Raw genomic sequence first — 19,193 nt, forward strand, 5'->3', positions numbered from 1 at the left:
AAACATGGAAAAGGCACAAAAGTTTGTTCACAGCCTGAAGAGGAGAAAATAAGGGAGGGATTCTGAGAATAGGAAGACGCTGAATTCAGGGCGCATCCGCTGGCGAGGCGAGGGGGGAGGCCGGGCCGGCCAACAATGGAGCAAAACAAAACAACACAAAGGCAGGAAATGCACAAGTTCAGGTTCACACAAGAGTTCAGGTTCACACAGTGCGGCCGGGGCAGCTGCCCCGCGCACGGCGCAGGTACGGGACCCCGCGTGGCCGCGGGACCCGCGACACGGCTGCACCCATCCGGGATTTTTGCAGCTCTGCTCCCCCCCGCCCCGAGCTGTTTGCTGGGTGTTTTTTCTTTAAATAAGCATGTAACACTGGGTAACTGGGCTGTGAAGATGAGCTGGTAGTGCCAATGGCACAGCATACAAAGTATCTACACAAAGATGGTTTTATAGTATGCTGGAGAAGCAGGGTATTCTTTTCAAAGCCAAAAATGATTAAAAATTAAAATAGCGGACATCCTCGTGACTTCTGCTTGCTGAGGATTTCTTAACTCAACAGACAAGTTTTACAGTCTAGCTACTTTAGCTTTGACGAGATAACCAGACCACTGTAAAACGTGAAAGCTACATTACCGTGCACCCCAGTGCTGATATTTCAGTAAGCATTTAGGCAGGTAATATTAAGCACCAAAGCAGGAGCATATCATCAGTTACTTTTCACTCACTACTAATTGTGGCGTTTCTTTTACTATAATGTTCATAGCGAACAATATTTACAGAGGGCTTTTAATATTCATTAACCAGAGGGTCATCACAGGTTTATTTCCATTGCAGAAACCAGCATCACTAGATGCTGAGCAAGACGACGGAGGAACGGCTGCAGGCATAAAGGACAAAACCACGTGAAACTCGGCTTGGTTAGCAGGCGTATTTAGACTCAAAGATAAAATGGTTCACATAGATTTCAAAACAAAACATAGATGGGAATCGAATTCATCTGCATGACTCGGGGCCGAGTTTCGAAAGACCGCCCTCAGTGCTTCGCCATGGTGGTGGTGGTTCCCAGGGCCGTGGGTTCGTGAAGCCTCTCAGGTCGGCAGAGGGGAAAGGACGTTGGATGCCCTCAGCCTGCCAGGAACCGCACTTGCAGAGCGGCATCACCCTTGCCGCTGCCAGGTAGGGCACAGCTCTCGGAGGCTGAGTGAGGAAGGGCTGGTTTCCATCGCGGGGCTTCTCCCTGCCCTTTTGGAGATGCCATTCCCAGTGTTTTGGGGGTTGGACGCAGCCCACAGCTGAGCCCCCCGCCTGGCTTTGCTGCTGACAGAACAGCTGAGCTCATTAGCTTGTAAAGGAAATGAAACTGCTGCTCCTGGGCTGCTGTGGGTGCAAACCGGGAGACCATAAAGCCATGCAGAAGACACACAGATCCCCATGAGTCTCAGACCCTCGCAGAGAAGCAGAAGGCTGCAACAATTTGATGAGGCAGCACCGTTTGTCGAAGATACCTTGGCAAGAGGGAGATGCTCCCGTTTGGCTTCTGCGCCGCTGCTGGAAGAGGGAGGGCAGAGCCTGCAGAGGAGACCCTCTCTCACCAGAGCCAAGCAGCAGCGTGCAAACTCTCCTGGGTAGCCAGGGGGTCTTATCTAGTGCCTGTAAATCACATAAATTTATAGCACTGTATAAAAGTTTAAAAAGAAGGAAGAGGCTGCCACTCTGTAAGGAAAGGAAGTGGTGGGGAAAGGAGTAGGAACAGGCTTAATTTGTGCAGTAGCCTGGAAAGAGTCCATAGGGAGTTTAAAAAGCAATTGTATTTCGGATCCTGAAATTAAGCAGCGAGCCGCTCGCTGTTTGGCTGAGGGTGAAGTGGTCAAATGTCATGACACGTGAGGGAAAACAGCAGCTTTCCGTCCCCTGTGGGAGCCCTGGAGCGAGGGGTTTACATGGGGAGGGAGGGAGGGTTACCGCACCGGAGGAATACAAAAAACAAACCAAACCAAACCAAACAAAAAAACCCAACCAGGACAGGAAAGCATGGACGGAAATTTCAGCAGAAGGCCCAAGACTGCGGCAGCAGCAGCAGACAGAGGCTCTAGTGTGGCTGGAGAAAGGAAGAGGATGCACAGGGGTGAGGGGGGCAAGGGGGAAGAAGGGCTGGGGATTATAAACCACTGTCAGCTTAATTTCATTTCCCAGGAAAATAAAAAAAACTATTTGTAGGCACACAGATGAGAACAAGGAGATGAGATTCATCCAAGACGGGTTTGTCAAGAACATATGGCATCAAATCAAATTAATTTCCTTGTGTGGTAAAGTAATAGGCTTCGTGGATATACTTGAGGTTAGCAAGGCTTTTGACAGAGTCTTCCAAACATCCTCCTAAGTAAATTGGGGAAGCACGCTCCAGCTCGAACTCCTGCAACACAACTGAGAATCAAATTGGAAACTGTACGAAAGGATTTAGCTTATGGTTAAGAGCAGATTCTGCAAGGCCTCCCAGGACCTGATGCAAATGGTATTTAGTAGGGAACAGAGATCAGCCTTCATGGAGAGTCTTGAAATATTTTGAACGGCAACATTCATGCTTAAAAACATCTTGATTTGAAATGATGAAGTGGAGAAACGCTCATACAATCCAATGAGAAGCAGCATGGTACTATAGTTATGCAGAAATAACGCACGGAGGGATGACCAGCCAGGGGATGACCAAAGAGACCTCCGGGGGAACAGAGGATCACAAGTTGAGCACAAACCAATGTTGCGCCATGACAAAAGATGGAAGCTGGGTACCGGGAGGTGTGAAGGGGAAGAGCCGAAGCCTTGGGTGAAGCAAGCCGGCCGCATCGGCTGTCCCAGCCCAAACAGGGGTGGCCAGGGCCAGGACCTGCTTTAAGACTGACCAAAGGGAGCGGTCTGGAAGGTCCAACCCGCAAGGAAGGACTGGGCAAACCATGGGTCAGTCTGAAGACAAAAAGACTGAGGGGGATCATGTAACTGATTTCGAGCGTAGAAAACGCTGCAGCAAAGGAAGAGGGATCTTTTGGTTCTCCATGTTCACAGCGAACGGGAGTAACAGGAATAGACAAAACTATGGCAAGGGGTGTAAGCTAAAATACAAGCGAAGCACAGCATGGTTGTGGGATCTCCATCTCTCAAGGTCTTTAAGAGCAGGTTAAGCAAATGTGCCCAGAAGAGCCTGAAGGGTGGTTAGCCCACTTTCAGGGCAATGGATTTGTTAGACCTCCAAAGGCCCCTGCCAGGCCAATGAGAGGCAAATATACATTGATATAGTAGTAAAATAACATGCTTGAGAACTAGCTCTTCAGTAATAACTCAGGGTATATAGTCTAATAACTTAATAGGACAATTTAGGTTATTTTATTTAGGACCTGGATGCCGTAAGACCAGAATCCAGAATCAGGATGAGTTTTACTACTACCTTCAATACGGCCAAGTTTTCACCCTGGGATTCCAGCTCCTTCCACCTTCAACCACAACTCTCAATAATAATGTTTATATCACCCATTTTTATTGGCTATTTCTCCACTGCCCGATCAGTCGCTCTGTGAAGTGCCTAAGACAGCCTGGCCTTTTAAAATTACACACAAACATGTAAGGGCTCCAACAGCTTTTCCCATACCCTTAGGTACCACTGCCTGCACCCAGGTCAACATGTCCTATTATCTTCATGTTTTGCTTTGCTGACATTTATGAATGCCACTGCTCAGTTAAAGAAAATTTTATTGGGCTAAGAAAGCAGGATATGGTGATGTTCATTACTGGTATAACTTCTCCTTTCATTCATCATAGCCATAATTAATTTTCTAGTATGGGTATAGGCTGAGATTTAAAGCCATCCTCATGAAATGAATTAGCCTTTTTCTCATCTTATTTGGAGTTCCCTATTGCGAATATACTCAAAGTGTAATAGAGAGGCAATTTATGAGAAAGAAATCTCATCTATGTCCTATTCCTTGCCCTCTCTCTGGTGATTTTATTATGCCAGGGTGCCTCTTCCCATTTGTTTAGAGGGCAGGCTGCATTCGTTATTCTAAGTTCAACAGGTTGTTTAGCATACATCAATGCATAGCGCAAAGTGGAGACAGGCCTTGAATGCATGACATCCAGCAGTCACAGCCTGCAGTTGGGGTCTGTGGGTAAGGGATGTTGCTGCACGTAACATCTCAACACCAAGGAAATCCTTAACTAGGACTCATGGTGGTCCAAGACTCAAATCCCACTAAGCCACAGATCATTCTGGGGGGAGAAGCTGGACACAACAACTTGTGCGCATGAACCCTGACCTGACCCAGAGCTGATACCCCAGCACCAGCACGCTTCCCATCACTCCCAGTCTGGTGGGCAATGCAGCTGAAAATGCAAAGACGGGATGGATCAACCAGTTTCATCCAAAGAGGAGTCTGTTATTGCTGATTCTGCTGAGATTTAAAGCCATCCTTCTGAAATGAATTAGGCCCTTTCCTCATCTTATTTGGAGTTCCCTGTTGCGAATATAATCACAGCAACGTGTGGAGAAAGCTGCTGACTTCTGGGAATGAGCATTCAGCTTCAAGGGAGCTCAGGAAAGCTGAACGGAAGAAGCAAAGGATTTTTCAAAGCAATGCAATGTGATGACAATGCTCCGAGGCCCTGCTCAGGGACTCTGGTGTTTGCAAGCAGCTAAAGCTCCCCAGGCCTTAGTAGAAAAGTTTGTACCTTTTGGTTGTGTCAGAAAACTCCAGTGCTGAAATTTTCTCTGTTGAGGTGAAGGCAAAGGTTTTTCCATGCTGCTGAGCTCTAGGCTTGTCGGTTTGCAGACAGTTCCCTAGTTAAACCAAGGGGTAACTATTCAGAAACTTAAAAAAGGCCTGTGGCATCAATTGTTGACTCCAGGCCTTTCTCTTTTGTTGTTTGAAGTAAACATCTTGTACAGAAGAGCAGGTCCTGGAAATCACACCGTTATAATGGTCCTCTTGCAGGAGGACACGTGGATGTAGCTGGAACCAGGGAGGGAACAACCATGGTGACCAGCGATGCCCCTACCAGCGGCTGGGAAGACTGCGTGGGCCGATGCACCATGACCGCCATCTCCACTGCTGCTTCAAGGCTGGTACGCTGACAGACCATTATGCCTTATCTTAAATGGGTTGAGCTGCGAAGTACGGCAGCTCACAAAGCATGGAGTGCAACTGCATTTGCAGTTCAAACCATCTTGCTCTCTGTCCTGGGAAAATTTCCATCTACCTTAGCACTGAATTTTTATTGTTAATTGACCACTTAGGCAGTCTGCATGCAGATTTCAGACAAGACAAAGAGAATATTTTGCTGGTTTCATTTCAACGGAGTTGAAAATAAAAATTAGCACTGGTAACTTTTCACAGATTTTACCTTTGGAAAGTGGTTGCATTTGATTTTCCAGAAAGCTGGGATGTAGCTAATTAAAACCACACATACCATCCTAACATCATATCCTCACTACTGAACTTCTAACCTGACATAAATACATTGCATACTGTAACCTGTTTCTCCTGATTATTAACCTTGAACATGGCAACCTATAAATCATCAGTGAAACAGCTGGTGCTCAGCATTGCCCCAAAGGTGTATGATTACGATCATTTTATATATATCTTGGTATGCAGACATGAAAAATTCATTGAAGAGCTTGGTATTGTAAGACTTATTGTAATGAATTTTCTTAAAAACATAGATCATGCTTAAAATAGGTGTCTGCTCATTATAATGTAGCCATTTATATCTTCTTGAATCACTTGTACATAGCTTGGCTGATTTCTTAGAGTCAAATGTGATTCCTAAACAAATTCAGAGTGGTCAGGTTGCCTGTACTTCAGGGTGAGATTTTCACTTTTAGCTTTATACCTTTATTTCTGTGGGGGCCAGGATTCAAACTTGCAAAAATATCAAAAGGATTATGGATTTCTCCCAGCTGGAGATTCCTCTGCAACACTTGGTGTTACCTCCATTGCTACTGGGATTTCAGTAGCTGCCGTTAGCATTTTAGCTGTGGGGATGATAGCTATAGATTCTCATGAGGTTCGGTGCCAGCAAACACAAGAATTGTGCAACTGTAAACCAGTAATAAAACCAAAGGGAACAAACATACCATAAAACAGGACATAAAACCGGAGCTTACAAAAACCACTAAATCTGCTGGCTGGGACCTCAAGGAACATGGAGACTTAGTCCAGAGGGAGTAGGTCACCTGGTGGCATTTCGGTCTCCAGGAGGGTGTCCTCACCTTTTCCATCCTCCCAACAGCCAAGTACAGCCTGCGCCAGCTAATAACAAGCTCCCTGATTTAAAGCTACCCAGCACCAATCTAGCGAGCACCGAGAAGCCTGTGCCCCATCTTCCCATCCTACCCACATTTTGCAGGGAGGCTCGAACTGCTTGCGTCCAAGGTTGAGCGGCTGTTGGCAGGTGAAGGGAATCATGAGGGAAAGGCCCTGCATTTTGCTACTGATTCATACCAGCAATTTATCATCTTGCAGATGAAACCATTCTTTTCCAATAGGTTATGAGAGGCTTTTATCACCTCTGGCTCCCCTCCCTCCTGAGGCTCCTCTGTCAGAAACCCTGCCTAGGATGGGATGGGGGAAGAGCCTTCTTGTGCCAGCCCTGTCCACGCATTTTCTCCAGGACAACAGAGTCGATGAGGGAAACTCTCCCTGCCCTTTCTGTAGTCTCCATTAACAAAGTGCGCCAATACAAGGAGGACTCCGTCAAGGACTCCTTTACTGCATCGGCCACATACCCCTTCCGTCTTCACCTTGCGCTGGAGGGGCGTCACTGCCACCTTGAACCAGGAAGGGAAATCACAGTATTCCCACAGAAATCTCCACGTTCCTCCCAGAACTCCTGGTTCTGATGTTCCCCGCGGCAATTTTTGTTTGCTGCAAGCAGCAGACACACAGACATTTGTGTGCAACCCTATTGCACATTGGTCATCAGAGAGATCAGTGCAGATTTAATTTGCTTTTTCCCGCTCACAACATATTCTCCCTTACCTATCAGAAAGAGTGAAGACAAACATAAAAACCAGCTCCACAATTGCTTGCAGATTATTTCTGTAGTGCAAACAGTAAAGGCTCAGCAAGAAAACCTGATATCACTGCACGCAAACGTTGCTTGGGTCACCACAGGCACGAAGCCTAAGAAGAGATCTAAAAAGCTACCTCTCCATCAGGAATAAATGAAGCACACGGCAGAGAAGCGTAATTTGTTCCAATTTAGTTAAGATCCTCTTGGCACGCCAACTTGCAACTGCTTTAGGAAGACGTCATTAAATAGTGTACAAGAAAGCCCACTCATCTTTTAGCTTGTATACAATGAAATCTACTGATGAAAACAGTTTCGCAAATTCAGGTTAAAAACATCCACCTCCAAAATGGTTGTAGTCAAATGCCACAGATATTCAAGCGCTGCTACTGCATAGCGTGATCCTTACTAGCCATCAGCAGAGAAGCTGATCCAAATTCATTAGAGGCTGTTACATACAAAGGGTGCCAAGAAGAGCTGACAAACATGAGGTATTTAGCAGCACGTACTGAAAACACGCTGAAAGATCTTTTGGAGCTTGCCTCTCGTGGCTTCTAGAAAATTGCTTTTTTCCTTTGGATTATATATAAATATACAGTAGGTAAGAAATGATGGCAGCTCTTCATGTGGCAAGGGAAACTAATAGGGCAATGAAAAAGCTTGCTCAAGTGAAACACTGAGTGCTTAAAGCCAGCAGATGCCTTTTTCTTCTCCTGAATGCTCCTTTTTAGTGCAGTTGTACAGCGCCAATGACAGAAGGTGCTCCTTGGTAGGAACTGGTACTTGGAAAGCTGAACTTAAGGCCTTTTAAAAACTACCAATTTCTGCTAAAAGACCAGTGGACACCGGAAACATCTGCTAACCACTTCTTGCTATCTGACAGAAAGCAGACAAGACTGGAAAAAAACAGGAATATTACCTTCTCTTTGCCTGTCCCTGATGTATCAACAAGCTCTCTTATTGAGGCAGCTCTAAATAAAGCCAAGGAATAAATAGAGGAGGGCTTTTCACTCCTGCATGATCAGGGAGAAAGAGAAGCTGTTAGCCTGGAGTATACTAAAGCTTCAGCAATCTACCATCTTAATTTCAGATCTGCCCCATCAGCAGAGCAATGTGTACAGCAGAAGCCTTTTCAGGAGAAAATGAAGCTGTAATGAGGCAAATCCCGCCACTTAAACCCAGCGTCTGAACATGCAGCTTTGGTAACCGCGTTAGTCGGGTGAAGCGGCTCCACCATCAGATCCAGGTATGGCCAAAGGAGTATTAAAGAAACATGAATGACAACCAACCCTCCTCCGGAAGAAGCCTGTGTACTGATTTATGTTCACATTTTTATGATGTACTACGCAGTCAAAACAGCAAGCGGTCCCAAGGCCGAGTGGTAGCAAGTCGCAGGGCCGAAGCGGTAGCCGCAGTCCTACCCTGAAAGCGGGACTCAACAGGACAACGAGACGCGAGACCCAAAGCTTAGCATGTGGCTTTACGTGGAAGCAGGAGGCAGCAGAGAGAAGCTGACAGATTTGGTATCTCACAGTGTGGTAGCAGGTTTACCATCGTACAGTGGCAGCAATTGATTGAGGGGGGGCTGTATTCCGACAGCCCGAGATGTAATGAAGATTGTCATGTTCAAGAATGAGCTGAAGTCTCTTACCCAGGCAGTCCTAATCAGGGTGGTTTGAGTACCACATGATTGTTGCTAACATTAGCCTCACAACATCCCTGTGAAGAAGGCAAGTGTCATTCTCCATTCTGAAGATTGGAAACCGCAATTAAAGCAACCGCCTCAGGGAAGCAGACAGAATTAGAAATTGAATCTGGAGTCCTGGTCTGCTGATTCGCCCACAGGCTCACCCTTCAAACTTGTGAGTAGGCAACTTCAAACAGTCAAAGGGCACCTTTTACCTGCAGCCCGAGAGACACGCTCCCCCAGACTCCAGCGATAGCTCCAGCCTCCTCAAACGGGCACAAAAGAGCAAACGCTGCTTGCAAAACAAAGCGCATACCCCACTGGTCACTGGAGTGCTACAAGCTGGAATCAATGCGATGGTTGTGACAGCTGAGAACAAATTCAGCTATGTTTGACAACTTCCAGAAAATATTGGCAGAGGACAGGGAGTCTGCACGGCCCAGCAGCACCTTTGTGAATTGATTAGCCATATAGCAGATGGCAAGCCTGCTGCAGACTGAGACAGCAGAAGATGGCCAGTCTGGTTGAGAAGAACTTGAAGACGACTGGGAAGAAAAAGCATGTCCTTACAGTGACAGTCCAAAATGATATTTTGGAAATGTCAGATGCATGGCAGATGAGGAACAGGACTGATTTTTAACATTTTCTTCAACTACGTATTACAAGCACCTGTCCAGCTCATAAAACAAAAGTATATAGCTCAGTTTAAACCTTTCACTTTCACCTCTTTCCTTCACAAAAATCCTTACAGAAAATATCAAAAAACATTTCTTCCTTTTAAATAGTCTTCTAAACAGGACTTGCAGAAGGCATTCAGGAATCAACTGATAGGTTTGAGAGGACTTGCATGCTTTCTCTGAAAGCGAGTATGCCTTGAAAGTTTGATTTTAGGAAGACATATTCTGGACAAAGAGCAAAGGCTTCGCTTCCCTCTTCCTGCCACATATTTTTGGGAGGGGTTTGGCACATGTCTGGGGAAAATTCATATTTTTAATGGTTTTAGGAAATGCCTTAGGCTATTCAGAGTCTGCACAGCTGCTCATCAGTAGCCAGCCATGGCTGAAGGAGCAGAAACTATGGATCGGAGAAATATGCCATCTTTGTCTGGTGCAGAACAATGCCGCTGCAGTGAAATACAATGGCCGTCTCTTATTTTCCACTAGCCCTTAGAAAAAAAAAAAAAAAAAAAAAAAAGAAGGGGGGGTGGGAAAAGGGAAGGATCATGGAGTTTCCTTGCAGGGCCTCTGAGCGGAGGGAGCGAACATTAGCTCTGCGCTCACAGATATGCAAATCCTTCCCCGGGCCCAACAATAGCAGAAGCCCTGTGGGAGGAGACCGATAGCACAGAGCAGGCGGCTGCTGCTCCCAACTCCTACGCCTGCAAGGCCCACAGGTTCCCGGGACTTCCCGAAAACTGGAAGGTCAAAGCATCGTCCCAGGAGAGCTGCAAAAGCTCTGGTATCAGAGCTGACCGCTCATCGCCCGCAGAGGACACCATGACTAGACATTTTAAAGCTTATAGTTTGCCTGTCGTTCGGTTTACGGATGCAACTGCCCGAAAGATTGATGAATCCATGGCTCAACGTCCTATATTGCCCCTTAGGTTAATAAGGCTCACGGACATAAAGTTGGAACTAAAAGAAAAAAAGAGCTTCTTCAGGGAGACCCCAATTACCAATGCTTGCATCTGCATACTCCGAGCAAACTTTCTAAATGGGGGGTTTGGGTTTGGGTTTTTAACGTAGACTACAATTACCAGGATTTAATGAGGTCTCTGACTTGCAGCTATCACCGATATCTAAATTTTTTAAGCTAAGAGTGAGGGAGTACAAGAAACAGATTGGAAACTACCAGCATTGAGCTACTGCAACACAAATAGCTCAAACGATTAAGACTTGATGGCTTTACCAGCGCTGACAGCAATCTATAAAAACTGGAAAAACAAAACCATTCAGTGATGCAGATTTATCCCCCGTTAGAAAATGTATTTTTACACTATTGTCCATGTTACCCTAAATATTTGCCATTTCGCATCAGATTTATTACCTAAAGCTGCATGCAGACTGAGCTGGCACATTCACCTTACACCTTACACCTTCGGAAGGAGGTTTTCGATTGCTTCCAAAACCCCCATCAAACTTTGATCACAGCAACTGTCAATCCTTAAGATTTTGTTTCCTTCACGCATTTTCGTCAGAACAGCTGACTTGAGCTAGTGATGAGAATGGATGCCTGAAACATCATCTCTCTGTGGAAGAAGTCAACTTCAGGTCTCTCCGAGGCGTCATCTCTTGAAGCCGCAGAGGGGTGCAAACAAGTTATTTATACAGCACGTGCAGCAAAACCTGCAGCCAGCGCTCTCCCATGGAGCAGAGTCAGAAAGCGCCCACGGGCTGGCACCTTTCAGGCACCCAGAAGAGTTTGGAGGCAGCAGGACCGAAGCCCTCAGGTGCCCTGATGTTACCGGAGCCCCAGCCTGACATCAAGGATTCAGAGGCAGCTGAAACACATGGTGCAGAGCAACAGGAGCCCTAAACATCCCAAGCAGGTTGGTACGCAATACAAAATTCAATGGGAAGCTTAATACTAGAAATACAATCGATTACCTCCTCCCCGCCGAATCTTAAGCCTCCCTCAAATGAAAAAGCACTTATTGGCTTCACTAAATGGCAAAGGTCCTCAATCGAGTAAGTGTGCGTTATTCCAATAAGCCGTACACTTTGACATTTGACATTGGTACGAAATAAGAGACTGAAGCTGACAGAAGATACCTGGGACTAGTTTAGGAGTCTGTCCGCTATTTCATCCGTGACAGTTTTCACCACTCATATTTGAGCCAGTTCTCCTTTACAGTCCAGGATCGCAAAAGAAGTCCGTAAGACTTCTTTTGCAAGTTCTTAAAAAATACGTCTTTAATAGCCTGAGCGATTTGTTGTTGCTGTTTCCCTTGGCAGGACTGCACACCACGCACACAGAAAAGGCTGTCAGCATGCAGACCGCTGCCGTACTTGGACAGGGATACTTTCTTCTTGAAAGCAACAACAACAACAAAAGTCACTTGTACTCGATACCCCCCATTGACACTTCTGCGCCCATTAGGAGGTCCAGCAAAAAATGGTGGCAAAAGGCTTCTCATCAAGACAGACAAAAAGGGTGCTCCAGATGCGAATCAAGTGCAGAATAGTATCTGATCTAAGCATCTTACTCACGTAAGCTTTTATTCATTTAGACACACTTTAAAACTCCGTAAGAATCTTTGCAATAATTAACATGTAAAAACTCTGTGTCAAATCAAAGAAAAACCTTCATATTTTCATGTAATACATTTCTTGGACATTAGATGGCAATCCCCCCACTTCATTTTTTATACCAGGGGCCCACATCCCTTCCAAAAAATCAAATGTCACCTTCTTTTCAACAGGTGAGTGGTCTGTTTGGCCTGTAGGAAGCACGGCTGTTTGGAAAGCACATTCAGTGTACAGAGGCTCCCCCATCACCATGGCTGCAAGTTCTCCAGTTTCGGTTTTTCTTTGATTAGGAAAGGCAGATGAGTAATACTGTTAAGGAGGAATGCCTGTAATGCAGGGGTAAGAGTCACTTATTTGTCCCTTGGACACCCTACACCATGACTTCCGTGCCAAAACCCTATAGGCGGAAACAGGCAGTTACCAGAATTTCCCCCTCATTTCAACAGAGGAAGGGGGTTAGGAGAAGAAAGGGGGTTAGTGTGGCATTTAATGATATATAATTTCTAGTCTTGCCAATTAAAAAAGGGCCCTCCCAAGGGATATCATTAGTCTGCGTAAATCTTTGCTGGGAATTATAAAACTGAATTTAAAAAAAAAAAAAAAAAGGTTATTTGGTACTAGTATGTGGAATACACACAACGGGAAGCACCTACCAACTTTTACAGTGGGAATTCTATAGGTAGAAGAGAAAATAAGACACAAGGTATTTAAACAACTTAAGTAAGAGCTCAAACAAATTCAATGGAGGATGTAACACACCTGATCAAGTTAATGTACCTTAGCTTTCAGCCTCTCGCTTCTACATGTGATGTTTCAGAGAGAGGCAGGAATAACACACCTCGTCAACCGTTCAGTGATGTACGTGGCGGGGGGAATCCTTCCTGACCTTCATTAACTCCGTATGATCTATTTAAGTGGCACTACAAGACATCCTGACACCTATTCATTTCAACAGTGCGTGCCTGTGATTCATTCACACAAAATTCACTTCCTAAGCCTTCATTTCTTGTCTCCTTTCATCGTTCATGAAACCTTCTTTTCAGGCCAAGTTCAACCCTTTCCATACGTCCCCCTCAGGACCAAATTTTGGCCTTGCAGTACTTGTCCATTTGAGCTCTCATGCAAATTCACAGTGGACATGAGAGCGAGGCTTGCAGCTCTCCAGTATTCCAAAAGCACAGACAATATTAGCCCTAAGATGGGGGTCCAACCACAGCTGGCTACTCAAATAGCTAATTTTTCATATAACCTTTTATCCTCACTCTTGAGATGGTTGTGTATGTGTGTGTCAAGGTGACAACACTGGGGAAACAGAAGTTCTCAAACGGTACATTATCTCGAATATCAAAAGGTCACAAAAGGGTACAAATCGGTAGCTCTCCAGAAGAGACATTGGTTTTTATGAAAAGTGGGTCAGTTTTAGTTTCATGTAGGTTGTTTGACACAGTGGTTTCTGGCATCACAAGCTCTGGTCTACAGGATACCACAGAGCCTTTGTATCCCTTGCTGTCACTACAGCATTGTGTTTTTCTACCCATTAACCAAGGATAAATGACCTAGATATTGTGCCTATTAAAGCCTCATTTTTCTTTTGCCCTTTTGTTCTTTAGTGTACCACATTATCACATGCTGAACACATTTTAAAGTATTCTCAGTCTCTCATGCCCCTTTGAAGGAGTAAAGTAGGGGTTTTAGTGTGCATTTCTGTAGAGTTACTTAGAGTGGAAAATATGAAGGTAATTCAAGGTTTCTCTTCCTGCCTAGTCCCTTGAAGACAATAAGTTCAGCATTTACAGCCACTAATCTATAAAGAATATAGCAGAAAAATGCTATTAAAAAGCCACAATGCAAATACAGAAAGCGAACACCAGTTGTGATGTCCCTAAACACTACATTCTATAATTACATCTCTGCATATCATGGGTCACTTTTATTAAAAGCATCATTACTACAGTTGGCAGCAATTTACATCTTATCTTACATGATAGCAGTTTCCAAAGAAAAAAAAATAAAAAGACATCACAACAAAGAAAAACAATACATTTACAAAGTCATGTCTGTAAACTTCAAGGCTAGTTTAGAGTTGAGGTAATGCTGTTTAGCTTTGTGGCTAAAGTAACAAAGTCCTTTAATTTAAAAAAGGTACCTGATTTTTTTCTTTTTGTTTATACCAGTGCATTACAAGATCACGAGACGATTAAACTGTAGCTTTATCCTGTAAGAACCTTCTCCGCGGGTTAATTTCCAAAAGGTACTCTTCACATTCAACAGCTGCCTTATTATTGCTGCGTCTCAAGACAGAGACATTCACACTATCATGAAGATTGTCAGAGAGAGAGTGTGTGTGTGGGTGTGTGCGCGCATGTGAGCGGGTGAACTCCCATACAGTCAAAATGAAGCGCGAGTACGATATGTATGGTAAATTTCATCTTGACCTTCACAGCAAAAAAAAAAATAAAAATAAAAAAATTAAATATATAACTTCATCCTTCCTTTAAGCAGCACTTCCTTCTATTAGTGCCACTTGATTACAAATTGCTGCTTAATTCATAATACCAATGGTACCAAAAGAAAAAAAAAAGCAGAGCATTATGTCAATTTCCTTAAAAAGACATGATCACCTCTCAAATTTCATCTCTCCTAGGGATAATAAATAATGCACTGCACAATACTTAATGACCAAGATACCTTTTGACACATCTGTATAACATGACTTGAACTTTTTTTTTTTGCTACACTATGTTACAGAACAGCTTATAAAAACTAAGTATGGACATTAACTGTGAGTGTAAACAGTAGGACTACCACTTGTCAAAAGTTTAAAACACTTTAACTGTAACTGGTACTGGTTATTCATCGTTTTCATTGTTTTCTATTTCTTCCCCCCCATCAAGTGAGTCTAATTCTTCACCCTGTGCTATTTCATCTTCTAAAACGGAGGAATCTGCAGTTTTATCAAGGCTCTCCTCTGCATCACTGCCTTCAAGATTTTCTTCATCTTTAAAGGCAGTTCCTTCAGTTTTGTCAGTAGCCTTCTCTTCGTTGGAGCCCACTGCATTCTGAAGTCCTGCTAGTGCTGGGAAACCGGGCAGAGTCAATCCTCCCAGTCCTGGAGGTAGAAACATAGATGGATAGAAGAGGCCAGGAGCCATGGTAGACAGCAGGAAAGGATTGAAGGCCAGAGGGTTTGTGGGCAATCCAGTGTTGGTGGTGGTGGTAGTGGTGGCAGTGGCGGTAGTCGCCGCAGTAGCAGCACTGACAGATCCATTCGCAGAGTCAGTAGCAGAAACAGTGTCTGTGCTTTTCTCAGAGTCTTTGTTCTCCTCTTCATTCTCATTTTTCTTCTCTTCAGCTTTTGAAGCGCCATCCTCAGTCTCTCCTTGACCGGAAGCAGTAGTGGCATTTCCAGTAGTAGCTGTTATCGGGTTATTCAACAATCCGCTTAGTCCAAACATATTGGGCAATCCTGCCATCCCTGGCAACATCAGAGGCAACATGGCAGCCGGATTTTTAGCATCCCCCCCAGCAGCAGCTGTTGCTAGCCCTGGCGGGAAGCCCATGAGGCCTGCAAGCTGGAGAGACTGCAGGTTCTGTAGGTTCTGGAGGCTTGTGAGGTCCATTCCAGCAAACAGACTGTTCATTAGTAGTGGGTTGATTCCCGAAGTTGATGCTACAGCAGCAGCTGCTGCAGCTGCTTTGGCAATTTCACTTTTTGGCCTTCTTCCTCTTCTGCTTGCTCCTTCCTCCCTCACAACAGGTCCAGTGAGAAGACGGTCAAACATGGACTCCGGAACAAAACCCTGAAAAGGGGATGCAAAAACCAAGCTTTATTCTCGATTAGCTTTTATAGCTTTCAGCAGTTAACTGATGATGACGGAAGAAACAGAAGGGATTTCAGCAAACTCCAAAAGCGGTTTCTTTTTCAACCCTGGCAAATCATGGCTAGCTAGCTACTAAAGTGAATGGCAGTAGAACATGTAAGAAAAACTGAAGAAAGCAAAATCACAGATTTTTGTACATTGAAACACAACAGTAAAACAACATGTGCTGAAACTCTTCAGCTTCATTAAAAAAACCCCACCCTGATATACTGCAGTTTTGTGTTTGTACCTTTGCACTTCATACTGAACTTCAGTATAGTGATATTTTATTAAAATGAGTATTTGCAGAATTGTACCTTTTCGCACTGTTGTAAAATAAAAGGCAGAAACCTAATCCTTTGATGCTGCCTGTTACCAAGATGACGAATTCTATTTCTGTTATGAATATGACAAATATTTTCATAATAGTTCCTAGTGTATGAATACCTGTGTTTATTAAGGATTGTTGCTTATAAGAAAAAAATAATGCAAACCAAATGCTGAAGGCTGCCTTACTGTAGCTGATTTTTGAGTGTACTTCAACCCCACTCTGCAGCAGCCTCCTATCACCATCCTCCCTGAGCTGGGTAACTCCCACCCAGACACTACAATTTCCTCAGCTCAAAACCAGCTATGAGATAAAAGACTTAATAATCCATTTACACAGCCTTCAACCTTTCTGTGCTATAATCTACAGTGAAACATGGAATAAGAGTTTCACTTACAGACTGTTTAACAATGTCAGTCCAGTCTGGAGCAACAGCAAATTCAGGATTTTCTTCCAGCCATCTTGGCAAGTCCTTCATTGGAGGGGCCATAGCTCCACCCATCTAATGCAAAAGACAAGGTTAATACTATAAAAAAAACCAAACCAAACCAAACCAAACAACTATTTATATGGACATTTTCTATCTATGTACTTTCATATCCGAAGAATGGCAGTAAAGACTTTCAGTTCAGACTGTGGGAAAGCTACATGGAAACCAGCTAATGATACTAGAATTGAGAATATCATGTTTTAGAAGAGATACAGTAAAATGCTGCAGCTTAGGCAGGGCTAGGAATGAAATTCCTATCTGATGTAAGGAAAAAGGTGTGCTATATAGTTTCAAAAAGTAAGAGTTATTTACTCCAGTGATTAATATGAACATATCAGAATAGCAAAGAAGGAATTAAAGGAACTGGGGAGTACATTCCAGTAAGAGTAACTGTCAGTGCCAAATCATTAAACTTTTAAAAAGAAAGCTTGGAGTAGAAAACCTGCTTTCCACATGCAAAGACACTATTAAAGACCTTCATTGAACTAACTTGATTTTTACCTTTTTTCCGTTTCGCTTATTTACAACAGGTACCCTTTCTTCTCCTGTCAAGGTGTTTATATCCAGTTTATTAGGGTTTCGACATCTGTGTCGTTTTTGTTTCGGCTTCTGAAATGGGGAAAACAGCACATCTGCACTCTTCTGGAAAGAAGAGAAATGTATTGCTTTTTAGTTTTTCATTTTCTTGACAAAAATCACCCATCACGGAACCCCTTCTCACAACAATTTTAAGAAGGGACCAATTACTTTGCCCTCAGATTATCTCAGAAAAATCTTTTTCTTATCAGATGAAGAAATTCTGCAGAAATTGACACCAACACTGTTTTAACACATTTTTATATACAAATATTAAGAAAGGAAAAAGCAACCCATACACCCCAGTGCCACCTGGGTGTTTAGATACTATATTAAGCGTGGCTAAAGAGAAAACCTCTACTGAAAACCAACAGTTACAAGATCCAGTAACTACGCTCAATGTGAGGAAATTAATTTTGATGTCTGTTGAACTAACTTCTGTATTAATATAATACAACAACACTTTTACAATCACATACTTACTGGTACATAACTTGGCATATCTACAGTGTAAGTAGGATGCAATTTAAGCCATTCAACTAAATCCTTGTTTTTAGGAGCATCCTCTCCCACCAGCCTGGTCCCATCCTCTAGATTGATTACAGGGATGCGAGTGTCTGGGTCCAGTTGACCAGGAGATGGAATGTTCCTTGCTGGTAGGGCTTCCATATCTTCTTCAAAAGCTTTGGTCACTTCTGCATCCTCCTGAAAACATTAACATCTGTATTAATTCTCACTTCAAGGGAACCTGGGAGAAATAATGTCAGGGACTGAAACTAAATGCTCAAGGAGATTTTGCATACACAGGAGCTAATGGGGTTTACATATTCATACTATGTAAAGCAATACTGTTACATTAGGGAATTCTGTAAATTTAGCATCCTTGAACGTTAAAGAACATACAGCTAAAGACAGAGCAGTTTTCGGGCGTTTCCAGTTAAGGGCCCCCAAGACCTCCCCCTTCTACACAGTAAGAAAGACATACTTGAGCCTCAAAATATATGTTGTTATAAATATATTATGTTTTGCTAAAAAAAAAAATAGTCTTTTTGAAAGTACAAGCTACTTAAAACTCAGCCACAATTTGCTAGAGTAAAAACTTGATATGAACGAAATGAACACCATTTGGTTTGGTTCAAAAAGAAATAACAGCTTTAAACACAAAGAAAAAGCTGGTTGGGTAAAAACTGTACATTACTATTAGGGACAGTATAACAACACTTTAAACTCACATTCAGAAAGTACTAGACACAGAGGAACAAATATGAGACAAAAAGGTTGCTGTCTTACTACAGTCAATGATGTCCGTTTGTTGCTCATAAATAACAGATCAAGCCCTTCTACATTTTTCCTCCTTCCTCTCCTCCTCTTCATGGGTGGTTCTCCATCTATTAAAGAGCCATTTAGTAGATGCCTTGTGGGTGTGCGTGAAAGACCTGCTTGCAGCAGCTCCATTTGAGTTTTAAAGGCATCAGACACGGGTGTGGAGACATTAGGTAAGATAAACTTTGAAGTAACAGATGAAAAATTTGAGGTAGAACTTGTTGCCTCTCGTGAGGCCTTTGATAAATCTACAACCTTTTCTTGTCCATTTTCTGAGACCACCTGAGACTCACGTAACTGGGCAACCATTTCCATAAGATTTCTCCTCTTGGCAGCTCTCTCAGCCTCAATTTCAATCTTTCTTCGTCTCCTCCTCCTCTGACGTGGAACCGATAAATTGAGTGCATCTTCCTAATGAAAAATGAGCATTTCCAAACATGAGAAAAGCTCTGTTTGCCATGCTGAATGTAAAATAAAAGTCCAAACATGTAACTCTGAAAACAACGCCTTCATTTTATTCAAAGAAACACTTCTTTTATTTTTCCTATTTTATTTAAAGAAATTATATTTTTTGTTTTTTTTTTTTTCTATTATGCAAAAGAAGTGCATGCAAGATAAAATGTTTTAT

At 43.4% G+C, this 19,193-nt stretch overlaps 1 protein-coding gene across 4 annotated transcripts in view; it reads right to left on the reverse strand.

Annotated features, from left to right (window-relative positions):
• Nucleotides 1-13,899: 13,899 nt before the first annotated feature.
• Nucleotides 13,900-19,193, reverse strand: part of CHD7 (chromodomain helicase DNA binding protein 7) — a 145,752-nt gene continuing 140,458 nt past the window's right edge. For all 4 annotated transcript variants that reach the window (XM_087752683.1, XM_087752692.1, XM_087752706.1 and 1 more), the window contains 5 exons: nt 18,533-18,976; nt 17,726-17,947; nt 17,168-17,308; nt 16,574-16,678; nt 13,900-15,788 (listed from right to left, as the gene is read on the reverse strand). In XM_087752683.1, coding sequence (XP_087608809.1) covers nt 14,838-15,788; nt 16,574-16,678; nt 17,168-17,308; nt 17,726-17,947; nt 18,533-18,976 — 1,863 coding nt within the window. In that variant the 3' untranslated portion in view covers nt 13,900-14,837. The remainder of the gene's footprint in view (nt 15,789-16,573; nt 16,679-17,167; nt 17,309-17,725; nt 17,948-18,532; nt 18,977-19,193) is intronic.

This window comes from Nipponia nippon, unplaced genomic scaffold, assembly GCF_047370975.1.
Source record: "Nipponia nippon isolate SJK-2023a ecotype South Korea unplaced genomic scaffold, ASM4737097v1 scaffold_1, whole genome shotgun sequence".
Taxonomy (NCBI): Eukaryota; Metazoa; Chordata; class Aves; order Pelecaniformes; family Threskiornithidae; genus Nipponia; species Nipponia nippon.